The 20318-nt window shown below is 47.6% G+C and overlaps 1 protein-coding gene across 1 annotated transcript in view; it reads left to right on the top strand.

Annotated features, from left to right (window-relative positions):
- The first annotated feature begins 1186 nt into the window (after positions 1-1186).
- The window catches only part of RFX4 (regulatory factor X4), a 93757-nt gene continuing 74625 nt past the window's right edge, over positions 1187-20318 (top strand). Inside the window, exons 1-2 of the mRNA XM_040559862.1 lie at positions 1187-1365; positions 18425-18511. Of these exons, the coding sequence (XP_040415796.1) occupies positions 1323-1365; positions 18425-18511 (130 nt within the window). The 5' untranslated portion in view covers positions 1187-1322. The remainder of the gene's footprint in view (positions 1366-18424; positions 18512-20318) is intronic.

Below are 20318 nucleotides of genomic sequence, written 5' to 3'. Positions count from 1 at the left end.
GGGGGGCAGTCTGGGTGTTGGGAGGGGAGGGGGGAGAAGAGTGGAAAACGTTGGCTCTGTCCATGGTCAAAGTAATTCAGCTATAATCCCCCTTTCTCTTCCTCTCCTGGAGCCCTATTCATATTCTAATCACAGCTTTTCCTTCCCTAAACCAGCCACTTTTATCGCAGCCCCAGCTTTGCACTTTTACTTCCACTTCCAGCACATACAACCGCACGCAGAATAAGCAACTTTTCCCAGCCTGGCTCCTGCCCCCCTCTCCCCCCGCGACGCCCTGACCCTAAAACCGGCATCCTCGGGTTAGGGTCCGTTAGGGTCTGTTAGGGTCCTTTAGGGTCCGTTAGGGTTTATTAGGGTCTGTTAGGATCCGTTAGGGTTTGTTAGGGTCTATTAGGGTTTGTTAGGGTCTGTTAGGGTCCCCTCCGCTCCCCCAAGACACGAAGCCGCCAGCCCCGGGGCCAGGCACCGGCACCGCTCGCCGGGCGCTGGCAGCTTCTCCCCTCACACCCCCCCGTCTCTGCTCCTTCCGTACCCACACACGTCGCCCCCTTTTTTTTATTTCTTTCCTCCTTTCCCGATAAACTACGGTCGCAAGACGTTTGGGAAGCTGTGCGGCTCTAACGCCATGTGCCCGCGCAGGAGGAGGAGGAGGAAGGAGGAGGAGGAGGAGGAGGAGGAGGAAGAGGAGGAGGAGGAGGAAGGAGGAGGAGGAGGAGGAGGACGGCCGCGGCCCCAAGGAGCGCAGCCCCGCGCCTCCTGCCCGTTTGAAGATCTAAGCCAATTTTGATCCGGGGCTGTAATGAGCCAAAGGCGTTGGGTGGGGGCCGGGGGGGAAGGGAGGAGTGGAAAGGCCGCTGGAACTTTAAATAAGAAAAACGTTTCTAATGCTCTAATAGAAGAGGGAAGTCGAAGTGTTGGGATTGCGTAGATCTAAGGCCCCCCTTTTTGGAGGAAAGCTTTTCTTATTCAAAACAGCATCACAATGGGCTTCACATTGAGCCTTGCCACATCCCCATCTGAGTAGCAGCCATTCATCAGGCTGGCTGGCCTATCAATGACATTTCTCCCATCAGGGCTTCTATAAAATGATGCTTTTTCCCATGAAACATCCGCAAACATTTTGACGGGTCTGGCTTTGCCCTGCTGGATTACGGAGTGTCCCCCTCTCCCGCTTTCCTCCCCCCCACCCCCCCCCCCCACGATCTGCCTCTGCCCTCCCTCCCCACCCCGCTCCCTGCCCCTCGCCTGGCTCCGCGCACCCCTGAGCTGGGGCTCTCCGCACCCCGGGACCTTGGGGCTCCCGTCCCGTCCATGGGAAGAGCATGCATTGTGGGTTGCTGGAGGAACCCGATATGGACTCCACAGGTAAGTGCCCCCCTCCGCTCCCCTCGCCCGCCGGGGAGCACTTCGCAACTTGACAGTGGCGCCGGGGAGCCAGCGGCCGCAGGGTGCGGGCTGAGCCGGCCAGAAGCGACGCAGCAGAGGGGCTTTTTCCTTTCTTTCCCCCTCTCCCCCCTTTTATTCCCTTTTTCTTCTTTTCCTTCGGCAAACTAATCCCTCCCCGCTTCCACTTCTAGGCGCCCGCTTAGGCTCGAGCGGAGCCCCTCAGAGGGCAGCGGGGCTTTGCTGGGGAGCCCAGCTCCGGGCTCGCCTCGTCCCGCCCGGGGTGGGGGGACACGGGGACACGGGGACACGGGGGGAGCCGCTCCCCCGAGGGCCGAGCCCCGACGGCCGCCTCTGCCTCCCGCCGGGCCGTGCTGGGGTCCTGTCCCCGGGCCGGGCCCGGCCCCGTGGCGACCCCACAGCGGCTGCCGGCCCCGGGCCGGCCCCAGCCCCTCCGCATCGCTCGGAGCCCGCTGCTCCCTTCCCCACCGGCCCAAGCCCTCCGGAGCGGGGGCACCAGCAGGCCCGGAGCCAGCCGCCAAACCAACCTTGGCGATCCGAGTTTATTTTGTCAGCCCCCTCCCGCCCTCCTTCCCTCCCTCTCCCCCTCCCTCCATCCCTCCATCCATCCCTCCTGCCCGGGCACAGCCTCCGAGGGGGCGCCCGGAGAGCGGGGCCGGGGTTCCCCCGACGGCAGCCCCCCGGCAGCCCCCCACAGCCCCCCAAAGCCCTCCCGCAGCCCCCCGAGCTCCGGGCCGGCCCCAAGCCGCTGTAACGGGGCCGCCGGGGGTCGGCGGGGCACGACCCTCTCTGCTCCGCTCCGCTCCCCTCCTCCCCGGGCTTTCCCAACCGTCGGCCCCAAAAGGGCGTTTTGCGAAATGATTTAGCGAGTCGAAAGCAAGAAGAGTAATTAATAAAAAAAGGAAGAGACGAAAAGCGGGGAGGCTGCCCGCGCCGCGCTGCCCTGCGCGGCTGCTCGCTGCCCCTGCGGGACGCCGGGGAGAGGGGCCCGGTTTTGGGGCGCTGCCACCGGCGGGGGCTGTCCCCGCGGGGACCCCAAAGGCCCCTGCCCGCCCCAAAACAGCTCCTTTTTTTTTCTTTTCTTTTTTTTTTTTCTTTTTTTCTTTTTTTCTTTTTTTCCCGGCCCTGCTCCAGAAGCAGCTCCGGGAGTCCCGGCGCTGCCCTCGCAATGCGCCCGTCGGCGGGCAGAGCCCTCGTCCCACGGTGCCGGCAGAGATTTAGGGGCGATTATAGGGCGCTGCTAATGCGCCACCCCTTCGGCCGTGCGGAGCAGATGGCCAAAAAGTGGGGCTGCGCCGTTGTCTCATTCAGGCACCTTCACCCCCCTTTCAGGGGGCTTAATCCAATTAGCTTTTCTCCCGAGTTTCGCTTGTTAGAAGAGCCTTTGGCGGTGCGGGGAAACATGGCTTCGTCGGGGAAAAAAGTTCGCTCGTGGTTTAATTTCTCCTTAACGGGTTTGCCTCGCCCCCCGACCCCCACATCCCCCCAGCGGGCTCAAAGCCATCACCCGCGGCTCCCCCGGCCCGGCCCGGCCCGGCAGCGGCTGCGGGGCACCGGGGGGCGCTTTGGGGGTGCTGGGGGGGGCTTTTGGGGTGCTGCAGCCCCAGAGCCCCCCACCCGCCCCGCGCCGAGCCGGGACCCCCCCCTCTCCTGCCCCGCGCCGTGCACGGCCGCAGCCCCCCCTAGTGACACGGGACGGGGGACGGGGACGGGACGGGACGGGGACGGGGGGGGGACACGCGGGGGTCCCGAGGCCGTGCCCCGCCGCCGGAGGGCAGGAGGAAGGCCCGAGGAAGAGGAGGCTCTTCCTCGGAGAGCGGCCTCGACGGGACCCGCCGCCTCGCCCCCCGCTTTTGACGGCAGAAACGCCGCCGGGCTGGGAGCGCCGCAGGTCCTGGGGACGCGATTTAGGGTTTCGGAGCCCGTCCAAAACCCCATAAAGGCGGCACGAAGCCTTTCCGCGCCCGGCTCGGGGCCGGGTCCGATCCTGCGACCTTTCCCATCAGCTTTGCCATTTAAAGAGCATCTGGCGGGCGAGCGCCGGCTGCGGAGAATTAATGGCTTTCATATCCCTCTGTAATTAATGAAATCGCCGATATTGACAATAAATCGCTGGACGCTACGAGCCAAAGCAGGGGTGACATTTGAGAGCACCCGCCTAACACTCAGGAGTGAACGCCGAGGTCCGGATTTTTTTTACAGATATAATTTTTGATCCAAACGAGCGGTTGATTTCGCTGCTGCAAATTGTTTGCTGCGCTTACTGCAGCACAGTTTGCTAACAGATGAAGTTGCTATTGTTTTCGTTTTCTCCCTAGCTAATAGGCGAGAAAACTGTGATTTATTTTTGCTCCAGGAAATTAAAATACATATATTTTTACTGCTCCAAGAATTGTGTTTATAAAGGCTCTTATATGCTGAGCAGTTAAGATGATCCTAGGATACTTCCGAATCCTAAATTTGATGCAATACGAACACGCGACACCACTGGTTCCTTATACAATCGGACCTGGCTATTCGCCTTATGTGACCACGTACCTTATATGATTTCACACATGGAAGAAAGGGAACAGAAAAGCCAACAAAACTGTCTCGTTGCCTGCTGGCTGTGGCGTTCCTGCAGCCGGTGTTTGCGTGGCAGGGCCCGATCCTCGGCAGCAGAGCTTGCTGTCCCCAGCGGGACAGACGTGGGGCTCCCAGCAAGTCCCAGCACTGGATCAGATCCCTTAGGTCCCTTCCTCACAAGGGGTTTTTTGGAAGTTTGTAAAATCTGTGGGTTTTTTTTACAAAGAGGTTTGTAAGTTGGCCAAAATTCTCATGAGCTAAGAAGTTCGCCCTAAGTTTGGCACGGAGAAAATAATGGTTTTATGATTTATTAGTCTGCAACTGAATTAATCCTAAAATACTTGGGGAGGGTGAATTGCGGGACTTTTCACTGCTCTGCCGTCTGCTATTTACCTGCGGCGAAGGAAAGCTCTTTAAAGGGATGGAAAGGGAAAAGAACTAAAACAGGATTTTACATAAGAATAGCTAAACAACGGCAGGAAATTATTTTGTTTATTTAAGTCCCGGTTTAGGGTTTGCAGTCCTCAAGATTTTACACGGGTAAAACCCTGATTAAAGAAGGGGCTCCAGATTCAGGCAGACTTTTGCCTGTGGGACTGTAAAGAGCCCCGCAGCCTCGGTGGCCGGCCACGGCCGCACGTCTCCTGCGGCCACCACCGAGCAAAGGGTCCGCAGAGCACTCCTGGGAGCGGTGGAAGGAGCCCACTTTGTGCTGAGCCCCCCGTGCTGGCAGTCACAGCTGTCCCGCAGAAAGTCGCCGCTGCAGCGCCCTGAGATGGAGCGCGGTGCTCCCACCGGCACTTGTTGGGCTGCTCTTGTGCCGACGGCGAGCGTGCAGGCAAGGAAGGAGGTTAACATAGCCTTAAAATCCCCAACGTCTCCAAATGGAAGCACCTCTGCGTTTTTCAAGCTTGATTTGCGAGCGTTTTGCGAGTTGGAGCGGGCAGAAGGGGGGGCATCCCCTGGGACACCATTTCAGTACGTAGGATTTCGCCCCAGCGAGACAGATGACATCGCGGGAGCACTGAAATCCACGGGGTGGTGAAACATTAGTGCCTCTTCAGGGGCAGACTTTTGAAGAGGCGGCCTTAAACACAGCCAGGGCTTGGTGCCCCGTAACAATGCCTCGAGAGCAGCGGCGGGCTGTCATGTAACTAACACAAATATAAGGTCAGTCCTTTGGGGGATACTTGATGGGACATTAAAGTCCAAATAATTAGCTCACAATCCCGCCAGCCCCGAGGTTTGTGAATTTTCTGAGTTCACCCACTTGTCCGTTTCCCTGCGTCTGTGCTGGATTTTCCGTTTGTTTCATTGTGTCTGAAAATGAATGCCCCGCACGGTCTGGCCCTGCTGGAGCCCAGCGGCTCAGCGGCCGAGGGGATTGCATTGCTAACACTCGGGTTAGGGAGATGGATAGCATAAAGGATATTTGATGGCTGAGCGATCCCATAGATAGCAAGAGCAGGAAGGAAGAGTACACGGTGACGATGAAGGCAGTGGAGGCCTCCGCCGTGATTTTTTGTTGTTGTTTCTGTATTAAAATGATGTTTACACACATCTGTTAGTTCCTACAGAATTGTGCACATGTGCAGGAGAATTTTTGTGGGTGTTTAAAACAGTTTGCTGTTGGAGATGGCTCCCAATCCCGCGACTTCTTCCCCACGAGGGAGGGAAGCACCTGTTGAAGTGTGTGCCTCGGGAAGGGCAGGTGCACGGGGTTAGCTGTAATGATCCCTGCTTACGGCCATGAGTGTGCAATAACCTAATTGCCTCTATTTCCCAGGCGTAACCAGCAGCCCTGTCCTGCCTTTATTCCCACTTGTTTTCTCCCAGGAGGCTAGCCCCAGGAGCGGTTTATCAGAGGTGAAATACTAACCGGTGTCAGAAGCGGGGCTGAGTGGCACAGGCTTGCTGCAAGAGCCCCGCTTTCATTCCCTGTGTATAAATAACAGGTTGGGTTATATATCCTGGGCCGTCTGATAAACTTGAAATCAGAAAGGTGGAGAGGGTTAAATAGAGCCCTGGCTCTTGCTGCACCCAGTAATGAAGAAAAAGCTCGTTTGCAGCTTAAATTGCCTCAAGACTGAAACGCAGGGCTCAGCACCGTCTCGTTTCCTTCACTTCAGCTGCAGTTATGCACTTTGTTGCCTTTTATTGGTAAGTGAACTTAATTTCTCTAAATTGAATTTGTTACAGCAACCGAGCAGTCAACTTGCAGCTATGAGTGACAGGCTCGCAATTAATTAGTGGCTTATCCTGAGCATTTTTGTGCAGGACCCCAAATATTATGGTAATGGGAAACAATACATTTCGGATAGCTGGAGCAGCCTGCGAAAGAGCGATTCGCTGAAACGTGCAGCGCGGGGAGAGAGGGGCGTTAAGTTCAGAGCAGCAGGCTGGCTTCCCCAGGCACACAGGCAGTAGACATAAAACTACTTGTGCTCACCTTCGTTTTCTTCTCTTCTTAAACTTTTCCTGGTTAGAGTAATGCTGTCAGGCTTCCTTCATCCTATTTTCTTCAGTGCAGCTGTTTTCACTGGCTTGGCTACTTGGGGCAAGACTTGTAGATGCGTTACACTGAACTCATTGTATAAAAACATCTTACCTGCATGTACGTTTGCAAATGAGACCCCCAAGTCAACCAAACAGTGCAATTACCATTTTCTCTGTAACAGGTATGAGCTTCACATTCTTCTATAGATCTGTAAATTCAGTTCTGGCTTGCGCTAAACTTGTAAAGTAGTACAAAAAAAAAAAAAGTGCAGTGGCAAGGGGATTTAGCAGTGGAAAAAGCCAAATGCAAATATGGACACCACTAAATGCAATGATAAAGGAGTAATGTGTATTGTTGTTGTTGCTTGCTTGCTTTCCTTACAACGCTGTTACTTGCTGAACTATTTCGGAGGAGCTGGAACAACCTCAGCAGCAGCTGAGGAAGGGCGGTGTGGAGAGGGAGCCTGTTTCACCAGGGGGGTCTCACGAGCTGGGCATCCAGTGCTGGGGGAGACCACCTGTGTCCTGGACTCTGGTCCCCCATGGTGACAGCAATGCAAACCTATTTCAAAAGGCTCCACAGAACATCCTTTCCACAAACCATGATGTTTTCCAGTACCCTGTAACGAAGGCACAACCGGTTGCAGAAGACTAAAAGCTACCCTGCGTCAGAGGACAGGCAAGAAAGGCTGTGTGTTTTGCTGATATGCTAGGATCTTGCAGAAACAGGTCATTTGTTGAATAAAATTCCTGGATGGTCAGAGGAAGTAGACCCAATCTTACCTTCAGAGGAAAAAAAGATCCTCAACAACCTGACTTGTGTGATTTAACCCTAAACACGTGTCAGGATGTCCTGTTTAAGCAAATGAATGTTTAATGTTGTTAGCTTTTTGTAGCATAGCTTGCAGGTACTCTGCTCTAGCTGTTACCATCTCCAATGCTCAGAGGAAAGTAGAATGTCTCTCTACCCCATACAGAACCTAAGCAGCATGGGGAAACAAAATCCTGTCTGCTCCTCAAGTTTCAGTGGCCTAACAGACACCATCAAAAAGTGGTGCAAACAAATGTGGACACGGAGTTCTGCTGTAAGTCTGGGCACAGCAGTGGCGTGCAGCCCCGTGACAAGATGTGCCAGCTCATGCAGTGGGTTTTTCCCAGGTCCATTGGCTCACGCTGTGGCTAAAAGAAAGGGGCTTTGCCCCACAGGGTGCAAGCATGACACGAGAGCCGAAGCAGGAGCTCCCGCACAGAGTACGTCAGGTCTGCAACACGCATCTGGTGTCCATTAAAGGTGGCTGCTTCTGGGCTTCAGCATCAGGGGTGGCAATGGGCACTGGCTCAGAGGAGGAGTGCTGAAAAGAGACCTCCAAGGTCCACTGTGGAGCGAGGTGAGATTTGCTCCGTGCCTCATGCAGGCTGAGAACAGTGACGCCCTCGTGCAGGCTGCTCTGTTCCTCTGCTTCCCCTTTCTTCCAAGTGTTGGCAGTAGCAGGTCCCGCTGGTTGGATGTGCCGCCTAGCGCAGGTTTCCCAACGTTGGAGCTAACATTCCTCTCCTAAGCGCAGAGCCACACGGACAATACTTGTGCAGGGGCCCCTCTAATGCAAACATTTTTTTAAATGAGTTGTGGTAGGGGCAGCAAATGGCCTCCATTGAAAAGAGGTGGGGAGAACTGGGGAGGATTGCATTTGCAGAGCATTTTAATCACATGGATGGAGCAGTGTGTTCACCTCTCCTCCTTGCTGGGTCATTTCCACTTTGAGCTCTGCAAACAGACCATCTATTGAGCAGTTAGTATTCAGTGCTGAATATTCAATACTAGACTCTTGTTTTGGTGAGTCTTAGGCAAAAAAAAAGGAGGAGGAAAGAAGACTTCTCTTTTTTCTCATGTTCCCTCCCTGAGTTTGCTTTGCATATTGTTCAGAGGAGACTGGAGGCTTCTCAGAAAAGCCAGGCTCCTGGTTTTAAAAGCGCTGGTCTAGTTTCGTAGCACTTTCTAAGGGGAGGGAAGAAACAGTGTCAAAGGAGCTAAATTCATACAAGGTTTAACTGTAAGTCTAGGCGCTTTGGGACGGAGCGAAGACTTTCTGAGCTTATCTGGGCTGCAAACTTAATAGCCCCAAATGCTTGCTCTATATACACAGGTTAGTTCTGTAAGGTACCCATCTCTGCTAATTTTGGCATGCAGATATTCTCTGGGTGCACTTTGAGAGCTGAAAGAAACAGTGCTCATTATTTGTTTCTCCCTGGTTAGAGCTGTATCTACTCACAAAATGGTTGTGAGCAATGTAATGGCTGCATCCTTTGGCAGTAGTGAGCGGCTGCTAGATTTGGAATAGATGTGCATAAAGCAGGGAAAAGTGCCCTCAACTTCTGAAAATAGTATCTCTTTCCCTTGATTTACTCACTTCTTCAGTCAAGTGCTTGTCTCTTTCTTACTGCTGTGGGTTTTCTCTGCACATGTGTATCTGTCTGTCTTTTTCTCCTGCTCTTTTAATCTTCCCGACTGGACTCCATTTCTGATAAGAAATATTTACTGTAGTCCTATTCCTTTGGTGTGTGACCTCTTTGCTCCCCATTTTCTAAAACTCTCTTCTCTATAGTTACTTTCTTTCCTCCCTCCCTTTATTTTCGACCACGTCCTTTTCTTTGCTATTCATTCTTTTGCTTCCTTTTCTTTTTCACCTCCTCTCCAACAACCATCCTTTTCCCCCTTCTCTCACACCCTGGAGCCCCACAGGCAATAACTCCTGTATCTCCCACCCATGTCTCACGTCTTGTTGTTTTGTCACCTTTGTGGGCCTGTCTTACTGATGTACTACCACTTCTGTGCCACGTTGGCTTGTCCATCAGCCCCTGTGGCAGAGGGAAGCATTTCTCGAGTACCTGATGCAGATCCCGTTTCCTGCCGAGTCCCAGGTTCCCCTGTTGAGCCAAATGACCAACCCCCTGCACTGGTGAAGCAGAGCTGAACTAAGGGTTTGAGGACTCCATGTCTTCTCATGCATGCTGGTAAGCTGAGGGACCATGGTAGCAACAGGGAATGCTTAACCCAGACAGCTAGCGAGCAGAGGCCAGCTCCCATTGTAGGGTAGGAGGATCAGGGACATTGAGTTAGTTACGCAGAAGTGACGGCCCTCCTCTGATGAGCTCTCTAATGTGCCTCACATTAATTGCATAGCATAAGAACTCGGTGAAATCTGGGGCAAAAAGGGCATCAAGAAGCCCTGTACTTCTTTTTGGAAGAGAATAGGACTGGAAGCAGCCAAGAGGCACGTCTGGGTTTTCTTGGAAGGAAACATTGTGGGTAAATTGGAGACAACGATAGCATTGATATTGCTTCATGCAGCAGACCTCGAAGGACTGAAGCTCTACAACTCATCGTGCTGAGGAAGCATGAAGTATGCTTTGCTGTAAACAGAATCAGTGCTTGGAAAGCTCACAGTATGTGTGATCATCCTACTGATGATAAGATCTGCTATATGTTGCACGGCCATGTGAACTATGTGCCCTGGAAAAGCTGAACTGGTCAGGTACTGGTGTCATTAGCTTAAATGACCTCAAGTGAAAGTGAGGAAATGTCACTGGACTGAAATTGGTTTGGGTGAGGTCTCTTCCCTGTTAAATGAGGAATGACCCTGACAAAGCAAAAAACAAGTGCTAACTACTGGTCTGGTGAAAATCACTTTTCAAAGAATGATGATAGACAGCATGCGTGTTTGACCAGGAGAGAGAAAAGGCTACTCCCAATTAACATGCATACTCAGTTGGTAGCAATATGACATGTGGTCCCAACGAAGGGAATACGTAGCTCTTCAGAAGTCCTGCCTGATCCAGTATCGATGTGCGGAGAAATCTCATATTCTAGGATTCATAACTGTCTTGATCTACGTTAAGGATGCATCTTCTTAATGAGGAATATTATGTCCTGTTGATGTAGTACTTAAATGAATGGATCACATTTAGCTGAACTTCTGCATAGTACACAGCATAAGAAGAAAGCAACGTTTCATAAATTGCAGTTTTCATATCCATGTTTTCTAGATGGGTTAAAAGATGAACTGTGGTGCTTTCTGTTTATCACTTTAAACAGAGAATGCCAATTTTTTTAATGTACCTTACCAAATGGGTTAGCGGGAAGATCAGAACAAGAAGCATACACCAGGCAAAACAAAACAGAAGAGCTCCCAGAGATTCAAGAAAATCATTCTTTGCGTTCTTAAGATATCATGGCATATCTCACGATGCTTCATCAGAATCATGACTCCAAGAAAAAGAACTAAACCATCCCTGCCAACGTCTAGTAAGTGCCCTGGACCAATGTCCATTAACCCTGAAATAGTTCCAAGAGAACTGCATGCCAAGAAATGAGAACAAAAGGAATGACTGCAACAAGAGCACCCGACATTTTGCCCTGTTGGAAGCGAAATAAAGTTAGATTAGCAAACAAAACGCCAAGGTATCTGGCAGCTTGTCAGGGTAGCGGCTCTACCATCTGCACCAAGGCCATGTGTCACTGTCGTCCCTGAGGAGCAGGTCTCTTGGAAGGACAGGAGATGGCTATGTAGGACCAAGGAGGACACTGAGGACTCCACTCCTGTGGAGTTTGAAGATGCTCCTGACAGCTCGTGCTCACTGACTGAAGGATACATGCCCTGCCAGCCGACAGCAAAAAAAGAGGCACCGAGGAGAAAATCGAGGCTCTGTGTGGCAGGTCTACCTCGGCAGTCAAAGAGGAGCTGTTCTGTGAACAGCAGTGTCTAAGCGATGGAGAAATGAGCGGGAACAGTGTTTGGAAGACAGCCCTCTTGGTCTTACAAACCTTTCATTTGCCAGTGGAGAGGAGAGAGGTTACATCATCTACTAAAGCCTAAAGCTTAGAAAATCCCAGTGTGTTTGATTAGCTGTCCTTAATAGCTTGTTCTGCTTAATTTTAGCCGATTTTGGTGAGTTTAACACCCTCCATGGGAGCCAGTGGCTGCCAAGCCCTGTCATGTTACTGGTGTTCAGTTGCTTATAACATTGTGCAGGGGCTAGCGTAGGAGATCTTTCTCAGGTCTTGGTTTTACAGTGGTCTGAGGTTTCAGAGAAAAGGTGATCTTTCTTTGCTTTCTTTCAAGCAGGTTCTTTAAACGCTTTGAACACGCTGCCCTCACACCCCCCTCACACCACACCAGCAGTTACATTTCTCGGCTGGCAGACGTACGAATGACCAGCAGTGCTGCACTGTAAGTTGTAGGGAGATTCGGAGCATGAATCCTGCTTCTTGTCAGAGCAGGTGTCATGTGCAGCAGGTACTAGAGCGGGCTTTCAATCCTGTGAAGGTCAGACTTCTGTTTTACCTCTTAATCATTACCCCTGACAAAAAGGGCTACTCTCTTTTGCTTTCAAGAGACTGTTTTAAACTCGTGATTTGTCTTCCAAGTTGATATGACCAATTGATCCAAGACGCTAAAGAATTATTAGGTGTAGGTTTCATTTGCATCAGAGAAAATATGTAGGTATTGGTTCATTTTTCTGCTTTACTATAATTCATACAGCAATAGTATTTAGAGACCTGGTTAGAGATTAGATTTGCAGCACTCTGAGGGCTGGTCAAAGCAGACAGACTGTTCTGATGGTACTGAATTCAACAGCTGTAGAGGTTGGAAGTTTTCTGTCCACAGCAATGGTGCAATACAGACAGCAAGAGTGAAGGGTTTGTCGGGTGGTGGTGTGTTTCAGACCATATTCAGCAAGATAACCTCTACAGAAGAAAGCCTTGACATATCATGCAGGCCTCAGCATTTATTTGGAGACAGACAATAGAAAAAGCTGTCAGGGTGGTGGGGGTTTTCCTAAAAAGGACAGAATATCATCTCATTAACTGCACACTAGAAATGGGAGGTTCAATGACCTTCAGTCAGACCCTTGAACTATCTCAGGTATAGCTTTCACCTGCTAAATCTGCTCTTTGCAATCCTTCCCTTTGGCCTACCATGTCAGATGAGCAGCTAAGCAGCATTGCTGGCCAGCTCAGTACTAAGATGCTTGGCAAAGAGATGCTGCAGGAAGAGATGAGTAACTCTTCCCTCGGAGAGCAACAAACAAGTAACTCGGGGAGGTGCTGAGTCTCTGTATGCATGACAGGAGTTTCTCCTCTGTCAGAGGAGCTGTAAAATTCTGTCATCACATCTGAGTATTCATTTTCCCAAAAAGATCTCCTGTAAATCCACAAAAACTTTGTGGTCCCTTTGTGATTGCATTGCATATATTTTTGTATAACTTTGCTCACAGTTTCTTTTTTTTTTTCCCATATCTGCCTTAAGAAACTGGGGGGAAAATGACAGCAGTAGCCATGAATAAAAATAAGGAGTCTGACTCACAGCTGTGCCACCCAAGTTGGTACATGGCTTGGGTAGTAGTCTGGGTCCTGGCAAATCTCTATTTCTTATTCCAAAGGTAGTTCTTTTTCAGTGACAAGTGAACTTTTGTAGAAGAAATCCTGGTCCCTGTGCAGAGCACAAAGTAAACTGTCATGCTTGTTGGCAAACTGCTTTAATATCTGGAATATGGGAGCTGATCTAGAGCTGAAGGCTTATGAGAGGGATGCCTGTGCAACTTGTTGGGGCCATGGTGAAATAAGTGCTTGGTGACTGTGCAAACTATGATAACTGTGATTACCAGAAGCCTTGTCTATCTTTCTAGAACATAGGTATTTTCATCTAGTACAATTTCAGTAAAAAATAGCTATTCATGTAGCTATGTAGCGCTAAGAGGTGAGGTGAAATGCAGCTCAAATTTGATGACTGCAGAGTTTCATTTACTCCATAAAATCTCTTAACCTGCCTTCAAGATGCACACACGCCCGCCTGCCAGGCTGCATCCATTGGCTTTGGTGCAGGGCATGCGCTCACCTCCCAGCTGCGCCACACAGCTCCTCCAGCTGCTTCTGCCATCCTGCTCGGGGCTGAGCAGGACGTGGTGGCTCTCAAAGGCCAGGAGGGGCTGTGATTAGCATGAGGGACACTCATGCTGCAGAAACACTCAGCTCTCCTGGCAGTACAGCACAGCAGCTGCAGAAATCATCACTGGCTGCCACCAGGCCCAGCTCCTCTTCCCCACTGCATCGTAGCACCCAGGTGGCCTTCGTGCTGCTCTTGCTATGGCCAGGCATACATGGGAGACATAATGCTTGTGGCTTTTTTTTCTACTCTGGGCTGCAGATATCTTAAGCCAATAATCATTATACAAACAAGACGGAGTAATTATCTCATTAAACAGTCAATATGCAGGCCTCACTGCTGTATTCTCTCCCCTCAAATGAAGCTCTGTAGGGAGAAGGCCTTTCAGAGGTGTCTTCCAGGAACAAAGTCCTTTTTCTGAAGGAGATCATTTGTCCAACCAATTTGTCGAAGATCTAATTTAAAAAAAAAAAAAAAGAAGTTCTTGCTTCTCTTTCCTGATAGTTCATGGAAGCTCCTGCCCTTGAGAAGCTCTCATGCTTGCTTCGATTCTGGGGCGTCCCCAGGCCTTCCATTCCAGTTCAGTGTTGAAGCACCATCTAAATACAAATATGTTTGTCAGGATGAAGAGAAGAGCCTTGGTAACCGGTGGGGATGAGGAAATGTCGTGCAGGCTTTTGCTCTGCCAGCTCCTAAAAACAGGTCAAGTTTAAACTTTCGTAGTTAAAAGTATTGGTGGACACATTTAATGGAAATATTCTCATGCCTGAGGCTCAGTGGATTTGTCAGGCTTGGGAAGATTAGGACCAAAAAGAGAAGAGGGCAAAGGAGGACCAGAAATAGTTCCACAAGCTTTTTTAAAAATCCATTCTTTACCAGCTCATTGTGAGCAATTTATTTTTTTTGTTTGTGTCATGATTATTCTCAAACTATTTTGTAAGAAAATTGACACTGGAAAAATTTGAATAATCTTCTCTTTTCCTTCATGTTGGAACCCTGCAAAAGATATAATTTATTTTCATTCAGTGGCTGAGGGACATAGTTGTGTGCTTCATTATGATTCACTTTTGATCCTTGCAAAATTAAATAGTTGTTATAGTATTTAAAGGTCTATCTTCAAAATGCCATTAAATACACCTAATTTGCATTCTTTGCTAATAAGATTGTAATAGTCTCCATACAGCATAACAGTACAGAGTTGTCAGTGTATGACTACACTACATTTTATTACTGTATATTAATTAATTAATTACTTTTGCCCAGATGTTTTTTAGCTAGTGCTGATCCTGGCTCAAACCATTGTGCTGGTATGACTGAGGGTACAGTATGCTGGGGCTCAGGGTGGGAAGGAGTCCCAGGGAGCAGGGAGGAGAAATGCCATAGGATGTGATACACTGAAAGCACGGTGAGGGAAAATATGCCCTGTGAGGCACAGGGCTCTCTTCTGCTCCACAGGCACTACCCACAAGATATTTGGGTTTTCTTCATGTTGTTTTAATGACCCATCATTGTTACCAAGTCTGATAATGCACTTCTGCTTAATCACTGTCTGAACCCTACTCTATGACTCTGTGACTGTTCCCGATGTGAAATCCTATCTATGAGAAGCTGGAGGGACTAAAAGCGATAATTTGGGCTCTAATCGTATAAAAACTTCCATACCATGTAACCATTCCTTAGCAGCAAGTAATGAAACCTCAGTCTATAGATGCTACGGGTAGCTCTGACTCTGCAGTCAGGTTGTGCACCTGAGTGGTGACGACAAGAGTGCTTGGTGTGCACGGGGCTCTACCCAGTGGCTTCATTATGCTGTGGCAATGTTATTAGCTCTGAAAGAACTTCTAAAAATCAGACAATGTTGGCTTTATATTTTATTTGCTCTGAGTCTTTTTTTTTTTTTTTAGGTGAGGTGCTACCATATCTGGCATCTGTGGGCTCCTGAAGGGAATATTTTCAATTTCAACAAAACCGGTTATATTTTCTTTTAATGTCTGAGGGCATTCTTATTAATATTGGGAGTTAAAAGCTTTGTAAAAACTTTTCTTTTTATACAAGCAGTAAAAAATATCTACTTATTTAATGAAGGAATTTCTTAGAATACTTGTTTACTTATACTTACATCACTTGGTTTATGAGAATACAGCCTTTAAAGAGCTAGTTGGCGTTGTCACATTTTGTCATCTGCCAAATAATTTGACAAATTTGCCATAAACTCCCTGACATTTTCACTCAAAAGAGTTAGTTTTCTTCATTCTTTGCTGCCAGACAGGTCATGTATCTTTTCAGGCCTGAAGAATTTCTATCAGCTATTTAAATGCAAGGCCACAAAGACAAAGCCAGACTCAGGCTGCAGCGAGCTGAACTGGGGTGATTCAGGACCAAAGTAGTTGCAGCACATAATTAAACTGTAACCGTGCCCTACTCCAGAGGCATTATAGCTTGCAGTGTAAACTCCCTTCCTTACCGACGAAAAGGGGTGTATATGCAGTTATCGGAGACAGCATGTGAACAAGGATGGTGACCAGAAAAGCGCTGTAAACAACGCCTAAAAACTTTGTTTCTACTACTTAGGCAGGGAACGTGACTAAAGATGGCTGCTGCCAGTTCCCTGCTGCCAAGGGAAGAGGATGAGTCCCAGCTTCCCAGCTCTTGGTGCCGGGAGGAAAAAAAAGGGCAGAGCTGGGCATCGGTCTCTCCTTGGCGCTAATGGCAGCCGCCTTTGCTTGTGCTCCCTGCAGCTGGGCTCAGAGCCAAGGGAATTATGTACGGCCATGGCTGTGCGCTGAAAGGAGGAGGAGGAGGTAGGGTAACCTTTCTCAAGGCTTCTTGCACCGCTCTCTGGTGTTATTCTCTGCAGCAGGTTTCTCTTCACCTCATAGCGATGTGTGAAGATCCAAGATCCTGCCCTCTAGCTTATGGTACTAAAACAGGGGTGGAGAGATGCTATTAGTTCGCTTTTAGGGCAGTAAAGGAAATCTGGCACGGAGCGGCTGTGTTGTCGTGTTGGCCCTTGGACAAGGGGGTGGTACAACCCCAGCCAAAGCAGCTGAGCAGTGTGAGGAGGGAAAACCTCAGCGCTGGATTTCCAGCAGGCTTGGGGGTTAATAGCTATGCAGGAGCAGGTTAGACAGCATAGGCTTTCCTGGTAAGTTTTAAGTTGCAGTGTCAGCAAAAGTGATTTTTATACAAGGCCATGTTGAATTCAATGGGAAAAGAAATATCCTGACAAATCCATGGACAACCAGAGTTATTCTGTCTGATCATCAGGGAAGTGCAGGATATCTGCCGCACCTCAAAGGGCCAGGCTATGGGGAGGAGGCAGTGTGGTCGTGAGGCTCTGTTGGCACAGGGAGGTTTGATGGCGAGCTGAGGAAGATGTGCTCCCACTGAGGGCATGTGGACCAACAAACAGGGGCAGGGAATGGCCTGGAGCTGCCATGGCCTCTCTTGTGCAGCTTGGACACCAGGAACACACAGAGCAGCTGTACTTGGGCCTGAAGGCCCGGCCTGGAAAACCGCACCCAAGTGCTCTCACCAGGCCCTTTCTGAATTCCTGCTCAGACACGATGCCTTTTTGTTTGTGTGGCAGCACAGTGTGTGCAAAGGGGAATACACACGTTTGTGCGACTGTCTGGGGGTACAAAAAGCATTTTTGTTTACATGACATGTTCAGCCTTGACTGTCCGTGTATTAATTTATTGGTATCTACTGCTGAAATGATGTGGTACCCACTGCTACCTTCTATAAACTGCACAGACAGCTTCTGCAAGAGATTGTGCTTTTGCTGTCTCTTCACACCTGCTGCTGCCGTGGGCTTTCTCATGGCCTGCCTGCTCTGTGCAGGTAGCCTGACATGCCTATGGAAAGCAGTCTGCATCCATTTCTATCCCTTTGAAGGTATCTCTGCCTCTAGCAGTTTGCTGACAGTGAGGCATGTTTCCCCTTACTTCTTGTGTGTTTCTTTGCTCTGTGGGGTTGTTTCCTGTTGTAAGTTGTGGGGTTACCTTGCAGCCTTTCTACCTATCCCTTCCTTTTCTTGCTTTGACCACAGTGAGCCCTGTGAATATAAGCCTACCTCTGCCCGTGTGTCTGCCCTTGAACAATAATCTTACGAGGGGGATCAGTTTATCGTAGCATTATCCAGGGATTCCAGGCAAACCCAAGGACTCATATTTCATATGTTGTCCAAGGCGACACCTAGGAAGGTGTGACTTTTGCCCTGAAGACCTGTAACAGTAAATTCCATTGAGCCTGGTGCATCCTCTAAAACTATCAGGGGATGCGTGTTATAGCTTCCAGAAGAGGAACGGCAGAGTCGAATCAATTTAATACTGTGCCTCATCTGACTCTGTGTGTGTGTGTGTGTGTAATAAATAGGAAATGAGAAAAGAGGGAGGAAAGGAGCAGTTGAGCACTTACTGAGCAATGACAAGCACTCAAGTAGTTTGATGGCTCCTGGAACGGTACCTGGGGCTCGTACCAACCTGGAAAAGATCTCGGTAGAGTCTCAGACTGGGCTTCAGCAAGCACAGTTTGAGCTCTACTGTAACAAAAATTCACATGAATGATTGATTTTACACATGCGAACCATCCTTGCAAAAGCAGTGGAAATACTCAGGTACATATGTCTTTGCCAGACTAAGACTTAGAAGTTAATGTAGTTTGTGCATTTCAGTTTCCCACATGAAATAATTATTTTTTTAATGCGGCATGTGATGGGAGTAGAGCGGATATCCTAAAGAATTTTGTTATGTGCATGGAAGCATTTCAGCCTCTGTTTAAAAGAAAAAAAGAAAAGAAACAGAAAATACACACACACAAAAAAAAGAGGAACATCTGAGTCTGAAAGCAAGAAAGGATTTTCCTGCTAAAGAACCTCTGACTGAACATGTTTAAACAGAAATGCTACACAAGACCATCTGTTGAAAACCAGTGCTCTATTTAGTTTTGTGTATTGGAAGTTTATTTCCGATGCAAAGGAAACACAAAAAAAGAGTAATTTTGTTGTTTTCCAGAGAGTTGGATTGAACGATGTCTCAATGAAAGTGAAAACAAACGTTATTCCAGTCACACCTCTCTGGGGAATGTTTCTAACGATGAAAGTAAGTAGCTTTTCATTAATTTAAAGTGCATGTAAAAGTATCCGAGTGCTAATTTCCTGCTATATATGCTGCCACATCCTCGTAATATTTTTGTTATTAGGTAGTTTGAAGAGTCAACTCACTGACACATCCAGTAGTTTTATGAATGTTTTTGCTGGAATATCGGTTACTTCCCATTATTTACAAGGAAGCAATGCTATCTATTAGTTAAAACATCCAGAAGAATTTGAGTGTCCCTGAATAAAGTTTGGATGACCTCTAAAATATGCTGTTAGTATTAGCTCAGGAGTAAACCCATCTGTTTCGCTTTTCTCTAGCGAACACCGTGAGGCTGAAATACAGGAAGAATTGTGCTCTTGTTCAATGCTACTATATTGAATCACGCATATAAAATCTTTAAATTAAGAATTAAACAATCAGATTAAAAATAAATAAATGAATCCTGATGTTGCTTTCTCTTTAGTTATTGAGAAGAAACAATTCTAAATCTAGCTGTTTTTACAATAGCTGTTTTTTCTCATTCTTCTAGTTATAATAACTTTAGATCTTGATTTTTTAAGTACAGGTAATTAAAGATATCTTCAAATACATTTAAATAACCAAATTGTTTCTTTTTAAAATTGTAATGCAGTTTTTAGTTTACCTTTTAATTTTACTTTTATTCAATTTCTATTTTATTTAATTTGACTAAAGCAATGTTAGTTTTCATCTCCATACTTCCTATGTTACTTTGTCACAAGATATTAATGCAGAATGAATTTTAATTCAGAAAGATATCTATATTTATAACATACAAGCACATAAGTTTATAAAACATATTTGTAATCACATCTTAAATGTCTAATGTCCCTTTTTACATTCTCTGGCATTTTAACTACTTTATTTTGACGTCACTATAAAATTACATGCCTTGCAGTATAAAGTTTTAGATCACAGAATTTTCCGTGTTGGGATCCTACTCTTTTTTTTGTCCAGGGGTCTCTTTTGAAAAAATATTTCTTCTGCAAAGAAAGAAAGTGTTAAAAGTATGATATTTTTTCATGACTCCCAAGCTAAGAATGGCAGAAAAGCATCCTCAAAGACAATAAAATTTGACAGGTTTGTTTTTTTGTGGTGTTCTTTTTTGATTTTAAAAAGTAAGGAATCAGCAGATTGTAGTGAAAATCAAATAGCACACACTTGTTAAGTTGCATTTTATGAGAACCTGTGAGACATTAAATTCATTTTACCCTGTTTCATGCTACTAAGAATGTGACAGAAATAATCTGTAATGAATGAGATGTGACTTCAGGTTCTTAATGGAATCTGAATTCAGGATTTGATCCTACTGATCTTAGTGAGCTTTTCCTTAGACTCAGTTCAAGACAGTATTATCATTGCAGTTATTTAGCACCATTAGCTATATTAACCAAACTAACTAAAAACAAACAAACAAAAAATGCAACAACACATATGATTTCATTCTGTAAGTCCACATCTGTGTTTTGTTCTAGATCTGTTACCCCAAACAGGTTGTATCAAAACTAGTGGCAGTTTGTTATATATGTTTATAGTTTTGAGTGCATGCATGGAAAAACTTTCACATCCTGAAGGACAGTAAGAATTGGTCCTGTGTGGCTCAGCAAGTGTGACTAAGAGAAGGTATTTCAGTAGGCAGTACTGAGAAAACAGGATGGCTGTTCTTTCTGTCTCATGTCACTAAAATTACGGGGCGAGTGAATATAATGAAAGGCAGCAAACGTAGAGCTGACAAAACAAATACATAAACGAATTATCCCACAATTTGTGTGACAAATGAACTATCACG

This window comes from Cygnus olor, chromosome 1, assembly GCF_009769625.2.
Source record: "Cygnus olor isolate bCygOlo1 chromosome 1, bCygOlo1.pri.v2, whole genome shotgun sequence".
Classification (NCBI taxonomy): Eukaryota; Metazoa; Chordata; class Aves; order Anseriformes; family Anatidae; genus Cygnus; species Cygnus olor.
Note: the sequence above shows the minus strand (reverse complement) of the source record. Positions and strands in the feature narration are given on the sequence as shown.